Genomic DNA, 22,808 nt, shown 5'->3' with positions numbered 1-22,808 from the left:
TCTACAACTTATGAAGTATCACTAAAGAGTAGAGAAGAACATAGAGAAGGTGAGGGAAATGATGGAGGGGCAAACTTCAAAACTGTTAGAACTTCATGATGGGATAGCACTGGAGTAGAGGACTAAACTGCCATTGGCTTAAGAAAAATATCAACTCCTGCATCAACTGAAGCAGATAACTTGTGTCAGTAGTACATTTATTAACAGAAGTAGGTTTTTTCTAGTATGCCTTCTGTTTAGTTTGCAGATAAGTTTAGGGATGGTGCATATAGAGCTTCTATTTAAAAAATAATTGAGTGTTGGGAGATATTTAGCAGATGCAGTCATCCTCGGGGTTGTGGGTTAAGCTTTCCATTGGTTGGTTTTCCTGTGTTGTGCAAAAAAATGCAAGATCTGTTTTTCTTCCCAAAATACAATTCCTTTTGGGGAGGGGGGATAACTTTATATTCTACCTGTCTTCCCCTCCTCTTCCTCTTCCTCCTCCTTTTTCTTCTCCTCCTTCTCCATCTCTTCTTCCACTACCTATTCCTCTTCCCTGCTTACTCTCCCACCCTCTCTTCCTCCTCCTCTTTCTCCTTCTCCTTCTCCTTCTTGGTAGCTACACACTTTTGCCCCATTAAGGCTGTTTATTCTGTTAATCTCACCCAGAAGTTTAGCATTTTGTCCTCCTTTGCAAAGCTCTTTAATCACTTTGTGACTACTTAAATATGACAGGTGACAATTTTCAGTTGGCACTCTCTGTAGCAAAAAGAAACAAACGGTTGACTTTCTGCCCATTCTCTACTTTACTTGCTTATATAATAGCATATCCCACTCCATAACAGGTTTAAGGCTTCAAAGACTTTGTGTTTATTTTGATGTAGGTATTGCTACCGAAAATGGATTAATGTAATGTAATAATAGTGAATTTGTACTCGAGCAAAATTAGCTATTAATGTAGGGTAAATTCTCAATATTACCTCTGTGCTCTTTTGCCACAATTCTACACAGGGGTCTGGTTTCCATGTTTTCCTCCTGATATTTTGTCTTCCAGCCAGAGGTGGGATTCAAAATTTTTAGCAAGGGGTTCTCTGTCCAGTTGCTGGGTGGAGCATGATGGGTGTGGCCTCCTGCACCATGGGTGGGACATTTTTGCCCTCCTCAAGCTCCAGATGCCCTCTGGAGGCCCACACTTCTGGTATGCCTGTTTTTCACCTTCCTTGGGCCTCCGCACGGGCCCTAAACTTACATGTATCCAAAATGGGCTGCGTGGAGACTCCTGGGAGGGGAGGGATGGCTGGGGCCAGCCAGGAGTGGGATTTGGGGGTTCTCCGAACTGCACAGAATCTTAGCTAGAGGTTCTCCCAAACCCCTGTGAACCTCCAGCAGCTAACCCTTACTTCCAGCCAAATATTTGTGCCCTAAACATTAATACCACAACTGGACCCTTAACAGAATAAACTTTTTCCTCCACCTTACTTTCCATGCTAAAAACCCCCCAGCAGTTTTCATTTATTGATTAACAAAAATAATTATCAAGTATTTCACACCCCTTTCCTCCTCGACTGAAAAAAAAACTCCTAAGGGGCTATATGCGTCAATCATCATAATCACTGCCATCCTTTTTACAATATAAATGACATGGCATAAAAGGAAATAGTGATGGGAAGGGAAGAGGGAAATGATGATGATTGACTGGTATGGATACAGTATTGGGGGGGAGGAGGAAATCAAGGGCACCTTGTCTTTACCATGGTTGATGAGATAAGCTTGCTTTTTATTCCTCACTGTGTTGCAAACTCTCAGAGACAATTTTAAACAAAACTTGACTGTCTGCTGTAAGATATTTATTCTTCATAGTAAGTACAGGTTGTCCTTGACTTTACATCAGTTCATTTAGTGAACGTTCAAAGTTACATTGGCACTGAAAAAAAGTGACTTATGGCCGTTTTCCACTTTTAAGGCATTTGCAGAATCCCCTTGGTCACGTGATCAAAATTCGGATGTCTGACAACTGGCATGTGTTTATGACAGTTGTAGCATCCATCACTGAGGTGGGTGTCACATTTTGCTACCACCGGTTCGCTGCGCACCCACTCGCTTTGCCCCTTCCACGCATGCACTTTGATCGTGCACGCATGCCTTCTGCGCATGCGCCCGGCCTCAAAAATGTGCCTAAATAGGACAGCATAGAGACGGGTAGGCGGGTAGGCAGGCCCACCCGTGGTTTCCGCTACTGGTTCAGCCGAACCGGTGCCAACTGGCTGAATACCACCTCTGGTCCAGCGGTCATGTGATCAAGCTTTTGTGATCTTCTGATAAGCCAATTGGGAAGCTAGATTAACTTAACAACAGGGTTATTGACTTAACAACTGTAATGATTCACTTAACAGCTGTGTCAAGAAAGGTCATAAAATGGGGCAAAACTTACTTAACAAATGTTTCACTTAGCAACATAAATTTTGAACTCCATTGTGATCATAAATCAAGGATTACTCTGTATTTGTTGCCCTATAATTGGGGACATATAGATTTTTTTGAACTACATTTCCCACATTCCCTTGCTTTGGGTAAGCTATCTGGGGATGTGGAAATAAAGTCCCAAAACAAAACAGGGTGTTTTTTTCCCTTAAAACTGTGTTTGGTGGAACTTAATAGAGTAGTGTAAAAACCAAAGGAAAAAAAATCATTTGAATTTAGCCAGTTTTCTATGACTAAAGCTTTGTTTCCTAAGTAAGATTTTAATAATTTGAAAGTATCTGGTTGCCTATCCCAGCTTTAAATCCCCAGCTTTCCCCTTGTACCCAGAACTGATTGAGTAATGTTGCTGCAGCAAAAACACACAGCTCAAATGTTTTTCAGTGATTTGTTACTGGCAAAGTGTTACACAATTGAAGGTGTGTCTCTCTCTCTATGCATCCACTTGGTTAGAGCAGAGGTTGCCCTCATGCAGGAACAGAAAACCACATCTGTGGGCATACTAAATGCATGAAGCCAAATCTCCCTACACTGAGAAACAAAACGAGAGCAAAAGCCGACTTCTGAATTGCCAATCTCCTGCGATAAGAATCACCTGTCAACAACCGCAGAGAGAAATATCGAAAGAAAGCTAACTTTCCGATCCTTGATCTTTTATTGCAAATGACTAATAGAGGATCGTGTAGGTGGGGGGAGGCAGGATCATCTGGTGGATCTGTTTTTGACTAGTCCAGGGGTCTCCAAACTTGGCAGCTTTAAGACTTGTGGACTTCAACTCCCAGAATTCCCCAGCCAGAATTCTGGGAGTTGAAGTCCACAAGTCTTAAAGCTGCCAAGTTTGGAGACCCCTGGACTAGGCCATATTAAAGTCATTGCAGAATTTGGTAAACGAAGTAACGTAATTACACGGGGGATGTGGGCAGCTGCAGTATTCTCCCCAATCCCTTCGTTCTTAGAAGAATTAATATTTGCTCAAGTCCTGAGAATCTGGGTGTCTTTCAAAAGAATTTATGAAGAGCCCTTAGTGCGATGCTTCTCAACTGAATGGAAACTCCCATGAAGGTTATGTCAGCAATGGTGCTTTTATACCATGGCGTTGCAGATTTTACACAGCCATGTAGATGACCTTCAAGATCAGCAGCCATGGTATCTTTGTGGTGACGAAAGTCCCCAAAATTATATCCTCAGCAAGGATTGGCCGCCTGAAGCCCAGTAAATATTTTCAATACACGCTCAATACGCACCCTCAAGGCCTCCTAAAGAGGCCTCAGACAGCTTGTTTACTGTTCGGTGAATGTTCTGTTTTATAAAGAGAGACCTTTGATTTAATGTTTCTCCTCTAATTCTACCTTTCTTCCTTGTTTTGCAGGATTGCAGGACTTATGGTAAGAAAATTTACATTTTTGTGGAATTTACTCCATGTTGAATTTAAACCCAGGGGTATGGAGATAGCAATTGGGATCTGAATGAGGGGGGGCGGAAAAGGTCTCACTGTATTCAATTGGGCTGAGGTTGGAGCAGTAGACAACCAATGAGGGCTCCTTGGCGCTCTCATCGGATTGATTATCTTGACCAGCACTGATGATGTTACCTTGTTGGGTAATGAAATGTCTGCAAGAAAACAACCAAGCTCAGAGAGCACCAAGTGAAAATAGTAAGGCTCCACATTTAGGCAAGAAAAACGAAATGCACAGGTACAGTATAGGTGATACCTTGCTCAATAGTAGTAACTGTGAGAGGGATCTTGGAGTCCTAGTGGACAACCATTTAAATATGAGCCAGAGGTGTGCAGCAGCTGCCAAAAAAGCCAACACAGTTCTAGACTGCATAAACAGAGGGATAAAATCAAGATCACATGAAGTGTTAATACCACTTTATAATGTCTTGGTAAGGCCACACTGCATTCAGTTTTGGTCGCCACGATGTAAAAAAGATGTGGAGACTCTGGAAAGAGTGCAGAGAAAAGCAACAAAGATGATTAGGGGACTGGAGACTAAAACATATGAAGAATGGTTGCAGGAACTGGGTAGGTCTAGTTTAATGAAAAGGAGGACTAGGGGAGACATAATAGCAGTGTTCCAATATCTCAGGGGTTGCCACAAAGAAGAGGAGTCAAACTATTCTCCAAGGCACCTGAGGGTAGAACAAGAAGCAATGGGTGGAAACTAATCAAGGAGAGAAGTAACTTGGAACTGAGGAGAAATTTCCTGACAGTAGAACAATTACTCAGTGGAACAGCTTGCCTCCAGAAGTTGTGAATGCCCAACAATGGAAGTCTTTAAGATGTTGGATAGCCATCTGTCTGAAATGGTATAAGGTTTCCTGCCTAGGCAGGGGGACTAGAAGACCTCCAAGGTCCCTTCCAACTCTGCTATTGTATCCTATTGTATGTAGAAACTCACTCATTATTGGTTTATCATTCTGTGTGAACCAAAAACAAATTATTGTTCTTTAAAACATCCTTCTTTTGTCACTGTGTGAATGCAGTCAACCAAGTGTGCTGATTGCTTTGGAGAATCACAGAAGAAGCGCATGCCCATACTATAATAGAGGACTTGTTTTTTTCTATGTTAAGTGCTTATACTACAGAAATCCTGCCCTGTTTTACTTCTGTCCTTTTTCCTTTGGAGTATGGGCCAGTAGCCATTGTAAATAGACTTAACAATCGGCTATTGTATAGACCCTATAATGCCAGTTAGGTATCCAAACAAGCATCCTTATCCGGTCAGTAAATGTATTTGTTTATTTGAGGATTACATGAAAGGGAAGATAATGGCTGAGTTTGCACATCAGACAAAGACAAAATCAAACAAATCCTAATCAGGAAATGTGTCACCAAGAGCATTCAGTCCTCTGTGGTCCCTTACCAGGGAGCACGTAAACACAGATGGGTTTTGGGTGGGAATTACTGTCTGTTCTCTTTCTATAGAGGCATACGCATTGCACTTTGATGCCTTACACCTTTGTTGCCTAACACACCTTCAGGGAGAAATGCTGCGTGTGTGGGGATTAATGTAAACTTTGCCCTAGAACCTGTTTGCAGTGCAATTTGCCTGCTTGCGCATGTATTTATTTCATTATTCAATCCGTGTGGCTTGCCCATCTCAACAAATAACTCTGGGGGGCAAAATTAAAAAAAAAACGATTCCCGTCATAAATACAAAGATTGAAACACATAGCAACCAAGGAAGATAACAGTTTCAAAATTTGAATTGAGGCCCAACGTGGCCTCAAGATCAGGCACTGGAATTCAGGCCTCCCTACTACACAGTTATTAATTATAGCTTTAAAATATTTGGGTTTGTTTTATTTTTCTAGGAGGCTCAATGGGATTTTTAAAAAATTGTGGGTATATATGCCTTTGAGTCAATTTTTCATTTCTGGTGGCTGCTTGGGCAGGTAGCTGTGGTTTTCAAGATTTCCCTTGCTGTCTTCTTTCTCGGACTGAGAAAGAGAGACTGGACCAAGGTCACCTGGCTGGCTTTGTGTGTAACGCAAGACTAGAACTCACGTCTCCCACTTTCTAGCTTGATGCTTTAATTCATTGTTTCTCAACATTCTGGCTGTGGAATTCTGGGTGTTGAAGTCCCCACATCTTAATCAGGGGTGGGTTCCGGCTGCTGCTATTGCTGGTTCACTTAGGGACGTGCTGCACACTCCCGTTTGATTGTGCTATGCACACATGCACAGTATTTTAAAAATGCTTCTGTGCATGTGCAGAACCAAAAAAACCAAGATGGCAGTGCCTATGGTATAGTGGTGAGTTGGAGGCGGTACGCCCCAGTATGAGTATACCGGTGCCTGGCCAGAGCACCTGGTACTGTTCCGGTATGGTGCTCCAGAAGGCCCGCCCGAGCTCCTTACCTGTATTTGAGCTCTTTGGCGCTTCTGTGCACGCGCATGGAGCGCATGGCACCTGTGCGATGCTCCGCTGAGCAGCTGGAGCATCGCAGAGGCGTTGCAAGAGGTAAGGATGCATGCGTGCGCTGCACCACGTTCATGTGGTGGATGCCGGGCTGCGTTGCACCATACCAACGGGATCCAGAAGCCACCACTGCTATGGCGGCACCAAGAGAACCGGTTTGGGGATGTGGCAGGCCAAGTTACTACCTTCTCAGCTGAACCAGTCTGAAACGGTAGGAACCCACCTCTGATCTTAATGTGGTGAAGGTTAATACTGTTCTACAAACTTCTTCCCTAATTTATTAAAGACTTGATTTGCTGTTCTTTGCTCTGTATTTGAAGGTACTGACTTAAGTCCTATGTGGCCTGCAAACCTTTGGGTTTGTCTCTAGAGCTTTCCCCAAAACTGCTGTTGCTGAATGATATGAAGTGATATGAAAGAGAGGAGTGAAGGCACACATATGCTATAATAACACAGTACCTGCTTGACCTAATCTGGAGCTAAGCAAGACTGGATCGGGTTAGGACCTGGATAGGAGACCACCAAGCAACATTTCGCCTATAAGGTAGACTAGGAAGAAACCAACCAACAACAAAAAAAAATCTGCCTGGAAGTTAGCAGTGGCCAATCACTTCCATACTCCTGCTAAGAAAATACCGTAGAGTCACTAAGATTTAAGTTTGATTTGAAGGAGTTGTCTTTTAAAATTTGATTTGGAATTCTGTTTTTTTTTTTTTTAATTGTGAATCATGGATGTCTACAAAGACGAAGGTTGAAAAAGTCAACAGGAGAGCTGTAACCATATGATCAAAGCTCCAGCTTTTTTTACACGGGTCGTTTGCATGGTTGAGGCCACTATCTTGAATGTTTGGGTCCCTGTGGACAAACGCTGCCCTGGGCCCATCTGCTTCTGTTTTGTGACTCCACCAGTGGTGGGTTTCAAAAATTGTTCGAACCTACTCTGTGGGTGTGGCCTCCTTTGTGGGAGTGGCTTGCCGCCCATGTGACCGGGTGGGAGTGGCTTGCCGCCCATGTGACCGGATATGAAGATGCCGACGACACTTGTCAGAACCACCTTAAATTACCTCACACACAGCACTGGCATGCATAAGAATATGGTGTAAACTTGTTTTTTAAAAGGCATCTTTGGTTTGCGTTAAAACAACTTCAACACACGCAATGTTTTGATTGTACCACAAACACAGTAGTCATCCTTACCTTTCACAGAGGCACTGAGTTTTATAAATATGAGCATGATAGTGTAGAATAATCATATCCAAGGACCAGTGGTGGGTTTCGAAAAATTTTGGAACCTCTTCTGTAGGTGTGGCCTGCTTTCCGGGTCCACTGGTGGAACCTCTTCTAACCGGTTCAGTAGATTTGACGAACCGGTTTTACCAAATAGGTGCGAACTGGTCGGAACTCACCTCTGGACTCCACTAATTTCCTCTCCCTATTTATCTCTCTATCTTTGACATTAGAACAATTGATTGGTCTCTGCCTTCCATTCTCACTTTTTACTCTCTTCAACAGGAGAGGGAAATCTACCCAAGCTCTGTTCCCAATGCCAGAACCAGCTGCAGGAAAGCCCATCTCAGCAGTTGCCAGCCCTTTTCCTAAGCACCGCTCAATGTTGCAAGAATGGAAAACAGACTTGTCTGCAGGTCTATGTGGCTCTGAACTCTACAGGTATGTTAAGTGTTGAAGATGGGGACAAGATTGCTGACGAGCAGCCCAAGTTGTTGAGGGTGCAATATTTGGGGGGAATCTTCCTAGAACATTTGGAGGGTTATAGGTCAGGTTGGAATGGGAACGCCTTTCTAAGGAAAAAGCTTGAATACATTATTATATTTATTTATTTAATTTTTACATTACAGTATTTACTTAAAATGGATGCGGTGGCTCAGTGGCTAAGACGCTGAGCTTGTCAACCAGAAAGGTCAGCAGTTCAGCGGTTCAAATCCCTAGTGCCGCATAATGGAGTGAGCTCCCATTACTTGTCTCAGCTTCTGCCAATCTAGCAGTTCAAAAGCATGTAGCAATGCAAGCAGAGAAATAGGAATCACCTTTGGTGGGAAGTTAACAGTGTTCCATGCGCCTTCGGCATTTAGTCATGGCAGCCGCATGACCACGGAGACATCTTCGGACAGCGCTGGCTCTTTGGCTTAGAAACGCCCCCCTAGAGTTGGGAACGACTAGCATGCAGGTGCAGGGGAAACTTTACCTTTACCTATTTACTTAAAAGATCGGTGTAGCTGCCCATCTTAAAGCCAGCTGGGCAGCTTACAACTGACAAAAGAATATAAAACAAGCAACGCTAAACCACACCACAAACATACTTCCTTGATGCAACTCACATTCTAATCTCACCCAATCCCAGCAATTGTCCTGGGACTGGAGTGCTCTGCGGAAGGATAGAAAGGAAGAGGTTTGGATGTCTTCCATATACACAACTGGAATTTGGACTACTCCATCCATTCTTCCCACTGAGCTAGAAAATTAAACAAAGCGAAATGATGCTGAAAAAGAATGACCCTTTTCTTGTTTCAATAAAGTTGAAAAGAATTGTGACATAGTAATACAGGAAGCAGTTTCCCAATCTTATGTCAGTGACCATAGAGATCAGTCACCTTATTAGGTGCGTATACATTTCATAAATCAGTAGATAAATTTTGTCATGGGGACAAAAAAAACCCCACTTTTAAGATGTTAAATATCACAGTGCTGTATTTCCATTGTTAAGTTAAAGAGATGTCATAAATCCATAATTGTGGAGGTAGTCCTCAACTTATAACCACAGTTGGCAACAGAATTTCCAATGCTAAGCAAGACAGTTGTGAAGTGTATCACTCCTAGTTTTACGACCTTTCCCTGTGATTGTTGTTAAGTGAATCACAAGGTTATTAAGCAAATCCAGCTTCCCCCATTAATGTTGCTTGTTGGAAGCCAGCTACTGTGTTTCCCCAAAAATAAGACATGGTTTTATTTATTTTTCGACCCCTGAAATAAGTGCTTGGCCTTATTTTCTGGGAGGTCTTATTATTTTTGAGCTGCAGGAGATGGTGAGCGGGGTTACCTCATAGTGGCTGCTATGTTGCAATATTTTTGGGGAAGGCTTATTTTAGCGCATGCGCTCAAAAGCCCGATTGGGCTTATTATTTGGGGATGGCTTATTTTCAGAGAAACAGGATAGGAAGGTAATAGATGGTGGTTACATGACATAAATCACTTGTTTCGGTGGCGTTGTCACTAAACAAATGGTTTGTAAGTCGAGGACTATCTGTAATTTCCTTGATGATGGAATTGAACCACCTCTTTCCAGCAAAAAACAACCCACCTGATTTGGTTGGGCCATGTCAGAACCATCGCCCATCGCCCTGGTTGAAAATGTATAGAGTTTGTAAATGGAGCACCTATTTTTGGGGAGCAGCCTCTGTTACACAAGGGTGCTCTCAGGTTCAGCTTAGGGTCACTCACTCACACACTCACGGGCCTGGAAAATTTTCACACTCAATCGCAAATGAACTGAACAATGAGGCACAAATGGTTCTTTAAAATACAGAGACCCAGTGAATTTAAAATAACTGCAAACTTTTACTGATATACCGTGTTTCCCCCCCAAAATATGATCTATCCCAAAAACAAGCCCTAGACTGATTTTCACTCCTGCACCTAATGTATGCTCTACCCCCCCCCCCACAAAAAAGCCCTAGTTAAGCCCGGCCCACTCTGTCTACCATCTGATTGTACAAGGTGGGGCGAGGCGCATGCATAAAAATCAAGCTAGGGCGGGGATGGGGGGTAGATCTGTCCCACATGCCCCGCATCCACTTACCTTAGGACCGCCTCAGCCATGCCTCCCATGCCCAGACACCTGTAGCACACCGGTGCTTGACTTTTGCAGCTGCTTGTGGCCGGATGCCATGCAACAACTCACGTCAAGTAACATCACTGGCATGATAAGCCACATGGCCTCCTGCCATGAGTAGTGGCACCGGTGTGACCGATCTGGCCGCAAGTGGCCACAAGCAGCCGCAAAAGAAGTCAGGCAGAAGTGCAACAAGGTGTTGGGGTGTGGGAGGCCTGGCTGCAATAGTCCTAAGGTAAGCGGGTAAGACCTCCCCTGAAAATAAGTCCTGGTGCTTATTCCCCCCCACACACACACACAAAATAAGTCCAGGTTTTATTTTCAGGGAAACATGGGTATTTTTGCTCTTACACAGACAGGCAGGCAGCCAGGCAGACACTTACTCAGCATCCATTACTAGGCCACCAGGCACTAGCCAAAGGGATGGAAGCTAACAAGTCTGGGATCCCAAAACAACTCAAAGGCTGGGCAGGCTTCAGGATCTCTTTTTATCCCAGAGTGGGGAGTGGGATTCCCATGGAGGCCCAAACTCCTTTGTTGGTGAGACCTGGGGAGAGGCCTGCCATGTGCTCAGGCCCAACACTTGTCCTTTTGTTCCCTGAACAACTTGATTCCTTTCCCTGAGGAAGGTTTCCTGACTTTGGTCCACGCTGCTTCCATGCCTTCAGCACTTTTAAGCAGGGTGGCTTTGGCCTAGCCTCACACCTCCTGCTTGAATGGAAGCTGGCCCCTGTACGATGCTTAGGATGGGTCGGTGTGTTTTGGTTCACGTTTTGTTTTTATGATTTCAGAGCTGCGCAATGTTATTTTGTTATTGTGGGTGAGTTTTTAAAAGGCCGCCTTATTATCAATTGCAGAGTGCTGGGTTTGCAGTGGGTAGTGCAAGTAGTCTTCGACTTATGACAGTTCATTTAGTAACCATCCAAAGCAGTGGTGGGTTGTGTGCATCTGTGCACAGATGCGCACCTACTGCCCTGTGACGCTCCAGCTGCTCAGCGGAGCGTCACACAGGCACCGTACGCTGTATGTGCGTACGCAAATGGCCCGGTTGGCTCAAATACAGATAAGGAATGTGGGCGGGCCCGCCAAAGAACCATTCCGGTACGGTGGCTGCTGCTCCCAGCAGTCACCAATACGCCCAGACCTGGGCATACCGGCCGGAACCCACCACTGATCTGAAGTTACAACAGCACTGAAAAAAATGACTTAGGATCATTTTTTTCACGCTTGCAACCTTTGTAGGATCCCCATGATCAAAATTCAGATGCTTGGCAACTGCTTCATACTTATGACCGTTGCTGTGTCCCAGGGTCATGTGATCACCTTTTGACAAGGAAAGTCAATGGGGAAGCCCAATTCACTTAACAACCGGGTTACTTACTTATCAGCTGCAGACGATAAGGGGCAAGAAAGGTCGTAAAATGGGACCAAACTCACTTAACAAATGCCTCATTTAACCACAGAAATGTTGGGCGCAATTGGGGTTGTAAATCGGGGACTACCCATAAATCCAATAAGTACAAGCAAAATAAATATAAAACACAGAGGAGTCACCCTATTTGGGAAAGCTAGGATATAACATCTTCCCTTCTTGTTTGTTTTGACTTTAGGTATTGAAGGCTTAGAATTGGATTTTCTCGTTCCAAGTTCTAACCGTTCCGGCAAGCTTCAGGTCTTGAAAACATGGGAGCATCAGAACAATACTGGGGCTGAGGTAACTTAAGAATTTAATAAAATATAAGTAAGGCTCTTATAGATTGAACCAGGTTATCTGAGGGTCTGTCTTTTGCCGGTCACATCTACCTGACCCACTAGATTAGTAAGGAATGTTGCAGGTCCCGTTCCCTAAGGAGATACAATTTGGCGGGACCCAGAAGAAGGGCCTTCTCCGTGGTGGCTCCCTCTCTCTGGAACATCATCCCTATCAACATATAAGAGTTCATGAATTGGAATAGACATGGTAACTGGTCAGCCAATGGGGACTGTTTGGTGACCCAGATGGCTCGGAGCCTGGGTGTGGCTTGGCTTGACTGATTTGTATATAAGAATTGCTTGGTCCTTGCAATATAGTCTCTGTATTATATTGCTTCTGGGAATATTGCTTCTTTTGATTCTGTGCTTCTGGATTCCGAGTTCTGGTTCTGGCTTCTGCAGCATGGATATTGTATACATGCATCATGCTTTATATTACTGCCTATAAAGAAGTTTCTTTTATACATGAATCCTGCTAAATTATCTACTTGTGTGCTGGTTGGATTGCTGCAAACTCTTAACAATCCTCTCAAGAGATTGGGCTGGCCTCCGCTCTCACACTCTTTCAGAAGGCGCTAAAGACGTGACTCTGCCAGCGGGGCTGGGGAACCCAGAGTGGAATGGAACCCATTAAATGGGTGGTAAGAATGTGTATTGTTGCCGAAGTGGGGGTGGGGGGTTGTTATTTTTTCTTTTTTTTCTTTTTACTTTTTTATATGGTGTTTTTTTTTGTTAGCAGATTTTTTAAATTATTTTTTTCCCTTTTACAACACGTTACAGTCAATACATCAACATTGTTATGTCATCATACCTGTATATGTATATAATATTTCACTTCTATATTTACACACCTTTATACACAGTTCTATATATATATTTATATATTATTTTTTGGCTTAATTAATTTTATTCTTGTTTTTATATGGTGTTTTTATGTCCTTGTAAACTGCCTTGAGTCACCATGTGTGAGTAGACGGCAATATAAAATTTCTAAATAAATAAGTAAAAAAAAAAATCTAGCCCCCAAGGATAGCACATGTAAAGGTACTGTATTTTTCAGAGTATAAGATGTGCCTTTTTCCCTCAAAAAAGAGGGTGAAAATCTGGGTGTGTCTTATACACTGTATACAGCATTTTTGGCCTCCCAAAACCCCACCCCCTTCACCAAAATGGCTGTGCAGAGCCTTTAGGAGGCTTTCAGAGTGCTCCTGGGGGCTGGAGAGGACAGAAATGAGCGAAAATATGCTGCTGTTTGCTCAATTTTGTTCCCCTAGCCCCAAGGAGCACTCTATCAGCTTCCTAAAGGCTATGCATGCCCATTTTTGACAAAAAATGGGCCAGTTTTGGCTTGTTTTTGCCCCGCCCCCCCAGCACTCTATAAGCCTCCCAAAGGCTATTCATGCCCTTAAAAAAAAACTGGTCTGTTTTTGCAAAAAATGGGCCATTTTTGGGAGGTCTGTTGTCTGCAAAAACTTTTTTTTTTAATTTACCCCTTCAAAATCTTGGTGCATCTTATACTCCAGTGCGTCTTATACTCTGAAAAATATGGTAGTTCTCAGCTTTACAACCATTTGTTCAGTGACCATTCGAAGTTACAATGGCACTGAAAAAAATGACTGTTTTTCACACTTATGACTGTTGCAGCATCCCCATGGTCATGTGATCAAAATTTGGATGCTTGGCGACTGACTCATATTTACGACAGTTGCAGTGACTCAGGTATTGTGCGATCTGACAAGCAAAGTCAATGGGGCAGCCAGATTTACTTAACCACTCAGATAGTTGTTAGTTGTTACTAACTTAACAACTACAGTCTCACTTAACAACTGTGGCAAGAAAGATTGCAAAATGGGACAAAACTCACTTAACAACTGTCTTAATTATAACAGAATAACGGAGTTGGAAAGGGACCTTGGAGGTCTTCTAGTCTAACCCCTGCTCAAGCAGGAGACCCTCTAGCATTTCAAACAACAGACGTTTGGGGATCAATTGTGGTTGTAAGTTGAGGACTGCCTGTATCAATACAAGTTGTATATGTATAACAGGCAGATATTCAGTGAGTTAAGTACTCTGTTTGTTACATCCAGGGAAAACTGTAGGTGGTGAATTTCTGCCTCTTGTAATCTCCTCTAAATTGGATCTTTGTAAACCTGTAGATCCAGTGATGAAGCACAGTCCTATTATAGGAGATGTTGTCCTTTTCTATTTACCATATTTTTCGGAGTATAAGATGCACTGGAGTATAAGACGCATCAAGATTTTGAAGAGGCAAATTAAAACATTTTCTGCACTCTGCAGACCTCCCCAAAACGGCCCATTTTTCATGAAAACAGGCCCCTTTTTGTCAAAAAAAGGGGCATGCATAGCCTTTAGTAGGATTGTAGACTGCTCCTGGGGGCTCCCCCCCCCCTAAATGAACAAAAAATAGCCCTTTTTTGCAGAAACGGGATTGATTTTTGTCAAAAAAAGGGCATGATAGCATTTAGGATGCTTATGCGTGCTCCCAGGGGCTGGGGGCACACAAACGAGCAACAAACAGCCCATTTTTTGCTCATTTTTGCCCTCCCCAGCCCCCAGGAGCACTCTGGAAGCCTCCTAAAGGCTATGCACGGCCATTTTTGCAAAGGGCGTGAGGTTTCGGGAGACAAAAAAATGCTGTATTCAGTGTATAAGATGCACCCAGATTTTCACCCTTTTTTTGAGGGGAAAAAGGTGCATCTTATACTCCGAAAAATAGTAACTGAGGAGCCCCTTCCCACCAAATGGATCAGGTAGATGCCCAGTACAGCAAGGAGGCTCTCCTCTTTTGATTTAGATTCTGTTCACTACTTGGCTTACCAGTGATAATGATTCATAAGGATGGGATGATAGACAGTTATCCTGTCACTAGAGATAGATGCTGCAGATGATTCACAGGGCTGGTGAGAAGAAGGCTGCATCATCAGCACATTATTTTAAAGAGCGATTCATGAGTCATCATTGAGCTGAAGTTGGGCAATTGCGTGGCTGCATTGTAGGCTGTAGGAGAATTGGCTGAAGTTCATCTTCAGCCCTCAAAAGCTTATCAGATGGTTTGTCATCTCTCTCTCAACCCAACACAAAAGAGCAAATGCCCCCTTCAGTTCCGGGAGAAAAAGTGGAATATAAATCTTATCAGTGTGAATCAATGAATAGATAGATAATTCAAACGGTGGTAGTTATTGAATTAGGCCAAGGATCTGTAATGGGCAAAAGGAATAATGTTGAGAAAAAGGAAGAAGACAAACAACTAAGACAATGGGCAGATAAATGAAATTGAGTCTGATTGTTGTTGTTGTTGTTGCGAAGTCGTGTCCGGCCCATCACAACCCCATGGACAACGTTCCTCCAGGCCTTCTTGTCCTCTACCAACCCCTGGAGTCCATTTAAGCTCACGTCTACTGTTTAAGTGACTCCATCCAGCCCCCTCATTCTCTGTCGTCCCCTTCTTCTTTTGCCCTCAATCGTTCCCAGCATTAGGCTCTTCTCCAGTGAGTCCTTCCTTTTCATTAGGTGACTTAAGATTTTAAGTTTCATCTTCAGGATCTGGCCTTCTAAAGAGCAGTCAGGGTTGATCTCCTCTAGGACTGACCAGTTGGATGGCCTTGCAGTCCAAGGGATTCACAGGAGTCTTCTCCAGCACCACAGTTCAAAGGCCTCCATTCTTTGGCACTCAGCCTTCTTTATGGTCCAACTTTCTTATGGTCCAACTTGAATCCAGACAAGACCTATAACTTGAGTAAACATTTGAGACAAATCAGTGCTAGTTCTCACAAAAATGGGGGAGGGAGAAATTATCTTCAGACTCGTCTATGGAGATCCTCAGCCATCCAGGTCATGGTTGTCCGAAAGGTGCATTTTTTCAAGAGGCAACTGGACTTCCTGGTTTTTCTTTGAAGACGTTTCACCTCTCATCCAAGAAGGATGTGAAGCGAAGTGTCTTCAAAGCAAAAACCTTCAGACTTGGCCAATTATGTAACCATATGCTTATAAGAAAAGTAATATGGGTTTGAATGACTTTCTCTGTCTAGTCTGCCCTACCTTGGAGGCTTGGGAAGATCCATCGTGATTCACACGCTGGGAATAATGAAAGGAACATTTCTGACCCCCCAGCATTGTTTTTCCAGTGGCAGGTGGAGTTTGGCGGCTTCCAGGTGACCAGTGGTGAGCAGGTACATGTCTCAGTGAAGACCATTCATTCCAGGAAGCTAAACCTCAGCCAGAGCTATACACTCCGTACTAGGCGACCAGGTAAGACACCTTTATAGGGCACATAAACTTGCATCACCTCATAGCAGTAGACTTATATACCGCTTCATAGGGCTTTCAGCCCTCTCTAAGCGGTTTACAGAGAGTCAGCATATTGCCCCCAACAACAATCCGGGTCCTCATTTTACCCACCTCGGAAGGATGGAAGGCTGAGTCAACCCTGAGCCAGTGAGATTTGAACCGCTGAACTGCTGATCTAGCAGTAGCCTGCAGTGCTGCATTTAACCACTGCGCCACCTCGGCTCTCATGCTAAAAGACCTTCAAATGTATATTTAGAAAAACCCCAAACTACTTTTGCTGGACATCAAAAACCTCAGTTGCTGAATATTTAGTGAGGGAAGAAGGGAAATGGCCAGGGGATTGTTGGAAAGTTTTAAACTGGGATAAGAGGGAAAACAGGGTTCACCGACAAATGCGCGCTCGACAAAACCGTGGCGAGAAAACCGCGAGTTCTAAATCATGCCGACAACAGCGCGCCGACAAATGCGCACCTTCAACAAACAAGTAATAACCGCGAGTTCTAAACCTAACCCTAAACCTAACCCTAAACCTAACCTTAAACCTAACCCTAAACCTAACCCCAAACCTAACCCCAAACCTAACCCTAAACCTAACCCCAAACCTAACCCTAAACCTAACCCCAAACTTAACCCTAAACCTAACCCTAAACCTAACCCTAAACCTAACCCTAAACCTAACCCTAAACCTAACCCTAAACCTAACCCCAAACCTAACCCCAAACCTAACCCTAAACCTAACCCCAAACCTAACCCTAAACCTAACCCCAAACCTAACCCTAAACCTAACCCTAAACCTAACCCCAAACCTAACCCTAAACCTAACCCTAAACCTAACCCTAAACCTAACCCTAAACCTAACCCTAAACCTAACCCTAAACCTAACCCTAAACCTAACCCCAAACCTAACCCCAAACCTAACCCTAAACCTAACCCTAAACCTAACCCCAAACCTAACCCCAAACCTAACCCCAAACCTAACCCTAAACCTAACCCTAAACCTAACCCTAAACCTAACCCTAAACCTAACCCTAAACCTAACCCTAAACCTAACCCTAAACCTAACCCCAAACCTAACCCCAAACCTAACCCTAAACCTAACCCCAAACCTAACCCCAAACCTAACCCTAAACCTAACCCTAAACCTAACCCTTACCTTAACTGAAATCCCTAAAGCTAATCCTGAACCTAACCCTTACCTTAACTGAAATCGCCCTTTTGTGGGCGCGGTTTTGTCGGCGCGGTTTTGTCGTGCGCGCATTTGTCGGGTCATGGGAAAACACCAGTTCCAGCCATCTTTGAGCTCCCTCTGGCATGGGCCGATAACAAAACACAGGGAGTCTTCGTTTAGTGACTGTTCAAATTATAATGGCATTGAAACAACTGACCTATGCCCATCGCCAGGGGTGGGCTTCAAAAGATTTAGCAAGGGGTTCTCTGCCTGGTTGCTGGGTGGGCGTGGCCATGGTGGGCGTGACCCAGTCAGCCTCCTGCACTATGGCAGGGTGTGTGTGTGTGTTTTTGCCCTCCCCAGGCTCTGGAGGCTTTCCTTTTTCACCTCTAGGACGGCAAAAACGGCCTCCCCAGGCTCCAGAGGCCTTCTGGAGGTCAGAAACAGGCCCGTTTCCAGACTTCTGGTAGACCTGTTTTTCAACCTCCCTGAGCCTCCACACAGGCCGTACTTGGCTGCATCCAAAATGAGCGACGTGGGGACTCCTGGGAGGAGTGGGGTGGGTGGGGGTGGGCGGGGCCTGCCAGGAGTGGGATTTGGGGGTTCTCCGAATCTTAGCTAGAGGTTCTCCTGAATCCCTGTGAATCCCCAGCAGCCCACCCCTGCCCATCGCTCACGCAGCCTAGTTTCAAACAGGCCATGGCAAAGTTGGGGGGAGAGGGGGCAGAGAAGCCAGATTGGCTTAATGACCGCATAATTCCCTTAACAACTGCATTGATTTATTTGACAACTTTGCCGAAGAGACCATAAGACTCACTAGCAACTTCTTTGCTTAGCATTGGAATTTTGGGGTTCAGTTGTAAGTCAAGGAATAGCTGTGCAGCGATTGCCATGAAATCATGCCCTGGGGAATAAACTAGTCTGCCGGGGCACGTAGGCTGTGTGGTTATAGTGTCTTGACAGCAAAAGACAATTTTGCACAGGAAACCAGAAAAATAAATGAAACAATATAATTACAGGAGAGACTGTTGATATAAAGCAGGGGTGTCAAAACGCAATTTCAATGAGAGCCGCATCAGGGCTGTGGTTGACCTTGGGGTGGTGGTGGTAGGCATGGCCAGCTTGACACCAATCACTGGATGTGACCAAGTGGGTGTGGCAGCTAGACGCCAGTCCCCAAACTGCTGGCATGTTTCCTCTTCGCGTTGGATAGACTGAGCCAAAGTGACGCAGGTCGGCCCCTTACATTTTCCAGGATGGCCCCACAGGCCGGATCCGGCCACATTGCGGGCCGGATCCGGCCAACAGGACTTGAGTTTGACACCCCTGCTATAAAGGAACTTGTCATATGATGAGACTTCATTTTCTACCCAGTTCCCCGTCCTTCTGGGCCTGAGTTCCAGTATAAATGGATACCAGCTTCCAGGGCTATTGAGGTGTCTTCTCTCAAGGCCATCACTGCACGCCTGTGTCACAAGCTGAAGTGGGAATGCACAGAACTGAACAAATCTTTCCATCAGCAGGTAGGTTCATAAAGGTGAAAAAAAACAACTAATGTGGAAAACACCCATGGATGGGGGGGGGGGGTGAGAACAAAGAGAAACTGAGGCCAAGTGCATTGCAAAAACAAGCAATGTTGGCACAAGTAAATGTTGGAAGCATTGTGGGGAACAAACCTTTCTCTTTTTGGCATCAGGAATACAAAAGGACAGCTTAAGGCCGTGATGGCAAATCTATGGCACGCGTGCCACAGGTGGCATGCAGAGCGCACTCTGCGGGCACGTTAGCCATCACCCCATATCAGCTCAATTCCACTGTGCATGTGCATGTGACTCTTGTCAGTCAGCTGGTTTTTGAGTGTGCCCACATGCACGCAGGGTGGGGCACATGTGGGGAGTCACACGTGCATGCGTGGGGGGAGCATGGAGGGGTCACATGCACATGTGCGGGGGCATGGGCATATGGGGGGTCAAGTGTGTATGCACGGGGTCATGTCGCATGTGCAGGGTGGGTAGGGGGAGCACAGGGGAGTCATGCGTTTGCGGAAGGGTGGGGCGCACATGGGGGGCGTGTGTGAATGTGTAAGGTGGATGGGGGGAGCACAGGGGGTCATGTGCATATGCGCAGAGGTGGGGCACACATGGGGGGACTGGGTGCACATGTGCAGGTTGGGTGGGGGAGCACAGGGGGATCCCATGTGTATGCACAGAGATGGGGTGCACAAGGGGGGCATGTGTGCATGTGCAGGGGGGAAGCACAGGGGGGTCACGTGCATATGCACGGGTGGGGTGACTGGGGGGAAGTACAGGGGGGGTCACATGTGTATGCACAAGGGTGGGGAGCACATTCAGGAGGCACAGTGCGCAGGGGGACAGACGTGTATTGCATTATGGGTCTGTGCACGTGCGCTTTCAGCACACAGCGACGAAAAGGTTAGCCATCACTGGCTTAGGATGTTCCTTTCATCCTTGCTCTCCAAGCTTTTTCCCACTGCAACATCTAGGAATGGCCAATCAATGGCTAATTTCCTCCCTGGTTTTTCCCCCACAAATACATAGAAAGAAATGATTAAACTATGAACCCATTAAATTGTATTACAGGTAGTCTTTGACTTACAATAGTTCTTTACTAACTTTTCCATGTTACAGTGGCACTGAAAAAAGTGACTTACGACCATTTTTCACATGACCGTTGCAACATCCCCACAGTCATGTGATCAAAATCCAGACACTTGGCAACTGGCTCATATTTATGACGGGTGCAGTGCCCCGGAGTCATGTGATCCCCTTTTGCAACTTTCTGACAAGCAAAGTAAATGGGGAATCCAGATTCACTTAATAACCGGATTACTAACTTAACAACTGCAGTGATTCACTGAACAACTGGCAATTAAGGTCGTAAAATGAGGCAAAACTCACTTAATAACTGTCTCACTTAGTCACGGAAAGTTTGGGTTCAGTTATGGTTGTAAGTCAAAAGACCATCTGTAATAGTTCAGCTGTGATGGTGAAAATAAATTCGGGAACTCTGAATTTGTTCCGAGGCACTTTTATTATTTTTAATGTTCAATTTATTTTGCTCTTCTTTGGTTGTCATTGATGGCTCTTGTGACACTCAGTGTTGGATTTTGCTTGTTTTTTTAATGGCTTGTCTTCTTTTTACCTGCCAGGTACAGGTTTCCAAACATCGCCCTGTAGTGCTGAAGTATGAGTACCTTCTTCCTTGTCTGTGCATAGAGGTGTGTGCAATACCTCAAGAGGTTCTGAGTGAGGTTTTTTTGAAGTGGGACAATGCAAAATTTGGAGAGAGGGATTAAAGAACCCTACAAAATTCCATCTCTTGACAGATTTCATTACATTCCTTTGTATATTTTTATTGATTTACTAGCCGATAACCCGACTTTGTCCGAGCATTTATTTATAGGAGGAAAATATCCGGACCAAACATAATGTCTAATGTTGGATTTTCCCCCTTATCAGAGGGAACCCCCTTGTGGAGTACTGGGAAGCCATTACCATGGCAACTCCACTGCACTGTACAGTAGAAGCCATTTTAAGGCACAACAGGCTGTATCTTAACAGAACACACACCCTGAGGGTTTTTAGGGGTGGCTAACCTGTACAGTATTTGTTTCCAGAAAGTAAGTCATCTGTGTACCAAGTTTGGTTGAAATTGCTCTAGGCGTTCCAGAGTTGTGCTGGTACACACACACAAACACACACACATATATGTGTGTGTGTGTATGTATGTATGTATAATGTATGTGTGTGTGTGTGTGTATATATGTATGTATATATGTGTGTGTATGTGTGTGTGTGTGTGTGTGTGTGTATCTATTTAGAGTTACAACCCCCGGTATGCCCAAATATGGGAGGAAGATCACTACTTCCATTCTCTGTCCATCGGCTCGTCACAAGAGACCATCCAGACAGAAACCCAATATTTTTACTGTTGCCTTTGTTACATTTTGTGTTGTATTTGTGCTGATAAATAAATAAAGGGAGACTAGTATAGATCTATTTCAAGCTATTTAGCTCTCATCAGCTAGCCATACCCTTACTGGGATTCGAACCTGTGCTATAAGGGTATGGCTAGCTGATGAGAGCTAAATAGCTTGAAATAGATCTATACTAGTCTCCCTTTATTTATTTATCAGCACAAATACAACACTATACACACACACACACACACACACATACATACATACATACATACATATATTCATGAAATTTATATGGCCGCTCGTTTCATAAAAAAGTGATTCTGCATGCAATTAAAAGATAGAATACTTAAACATAAATGCCTCTGCTGATCTATACAGAAGGTGACAAGACATTATTGGAGGGGCTCTTGGCAATTTCTGTCCTTGGCCCCACCTGAGGTCAACCACTGGGCCAAGGATGGGATGCAATCAACTAGTATCTTTCTAATTTAGGTTCTTTTTCTGCAGGCATCATATAACCACAGAGACAGTATCCGCAAGATTGTGTGTCCTTTCCAGGATCAGCCAAAAGCCTGTAAGTTCTGATGATAATGGTTTGTTGTTTTAAAATTAACTGGTTGATCGGGAGTTGGGATTTCATAGGTTACGGGAAGAGTCAGTGGCTCACAAATGGCAAATATCTGATGCCCATACTGGAGAATTCTTCGTACTCTGAGCTTGGCTGTTTGCTTGCGGGCATTTCATTAGCCAACTAGGTAACATCATCAGTGCTAGGGAGTGTGGGATTTGCTCCCTGGTTATATACAATAGCTTACCCTGCCATTGTTGATGGGGATGTGATCTTTTCCTTGATCAGAGTATTGTTTTCTACTTGAATGTTTGTCTGCTTGATTTTTGTCTGGTGTTAATTCCTGCTTATCTGCATGTCAGCTACTGAAGAGAGTATTTTTATTTCCTTCTTAGCTTTTTTATTGTTTCTTTTCAATGGTGGATATATGTGGATTATCTCTAAGTGTTCATGGTTCATGCCCATACCTCGGGAGCCTTCAGAGCCCTGTCGTTTTTTACTTCTCTACTCATAAAGCCTGTTAGTTAATTTGGAGGCAAAAAACAGACTGATGTGATAGCAGGAAACTAGTAATCTGGAATGTATCCAGGAAGATAATAGGAATGATCAATATGGTGAACAAGTTTTTGTTTTGTATTTTTATTAACCTCATCTTTATACCCGTACCTTGTTGCTCAGATCTTGTTTATTTTGTTGGCATAAAATATTCATCAGCTAATTTTTACATAAAGAAATAGTTTAGAATAATAATTTAAGGCACTAGGCGAGAAGCTGGGAGACGGTAAGTTCTAGTCTTGCCTAATAAAATCTTAATGAACTCAACCTGGTGACCTTGGGTTG

The 22,808-nt window shown here is 44.2% G+C and overlaps 1 protein-coding gene across 1 annotated transcript in view; it reads left to right on the top strand.

Annotated features, from left to right (window-relative positions):
* IL17RE (interleukin 17 receptor E) overlaps window positions 1-22,808 on the top strand; it is a 42,406-nt gene that overhangs the window by 2,825 nt on the left and 16,773 nt on the right. Inside the window, exons 2-8 of the mRNA XM_032209580.1 lie at window positions 3,827-3,842; window positions 7,895-8,050; window positions 11,840-11,943; window positions 16,127-16,250; window positions 18,832-18,980; window positions 20,627-20,695; window positions 21,908-21,974. Of these exons, the coding sequence (XP_032065471.1) occupies window positions 3,827-3,842; window positions 7,895-8,050; window positions 11,840-11,943; window positions 16,127-16,250; window positions 18,832-18,980; window positions 20,627-20,695; window positions 21,908-21,974 (685 nt within the window). The remainder of the gene's footprint in view (window positions 1-3,826; window positions 3,843-7,894; window positions 8,051-11,839; window positions 11,944-16,126; window positions 16,251-18,831; window positions 18,981-20,626; window positions 20,696-21,907; window positions 21,975-22,808) is intronic.

Source organism: Thamnophis elegans, chromosome 2, assembly GCF_009769535.1.
Source record: "Thamnophis elegans isolate rThaEle1 chromosome 2, rThaEle1.pri, whole genome shotgun sequence".
Classification (NCBI taxonomy): Eukaryota; Metazoa; Chordata; class Lepidosauria; order Squamata; family Colubridae; genus Thamnophis; species Thamnophis elegans.
This window is presented reverse-complemented; position numbering and strand designations above follow the sequence as displayed.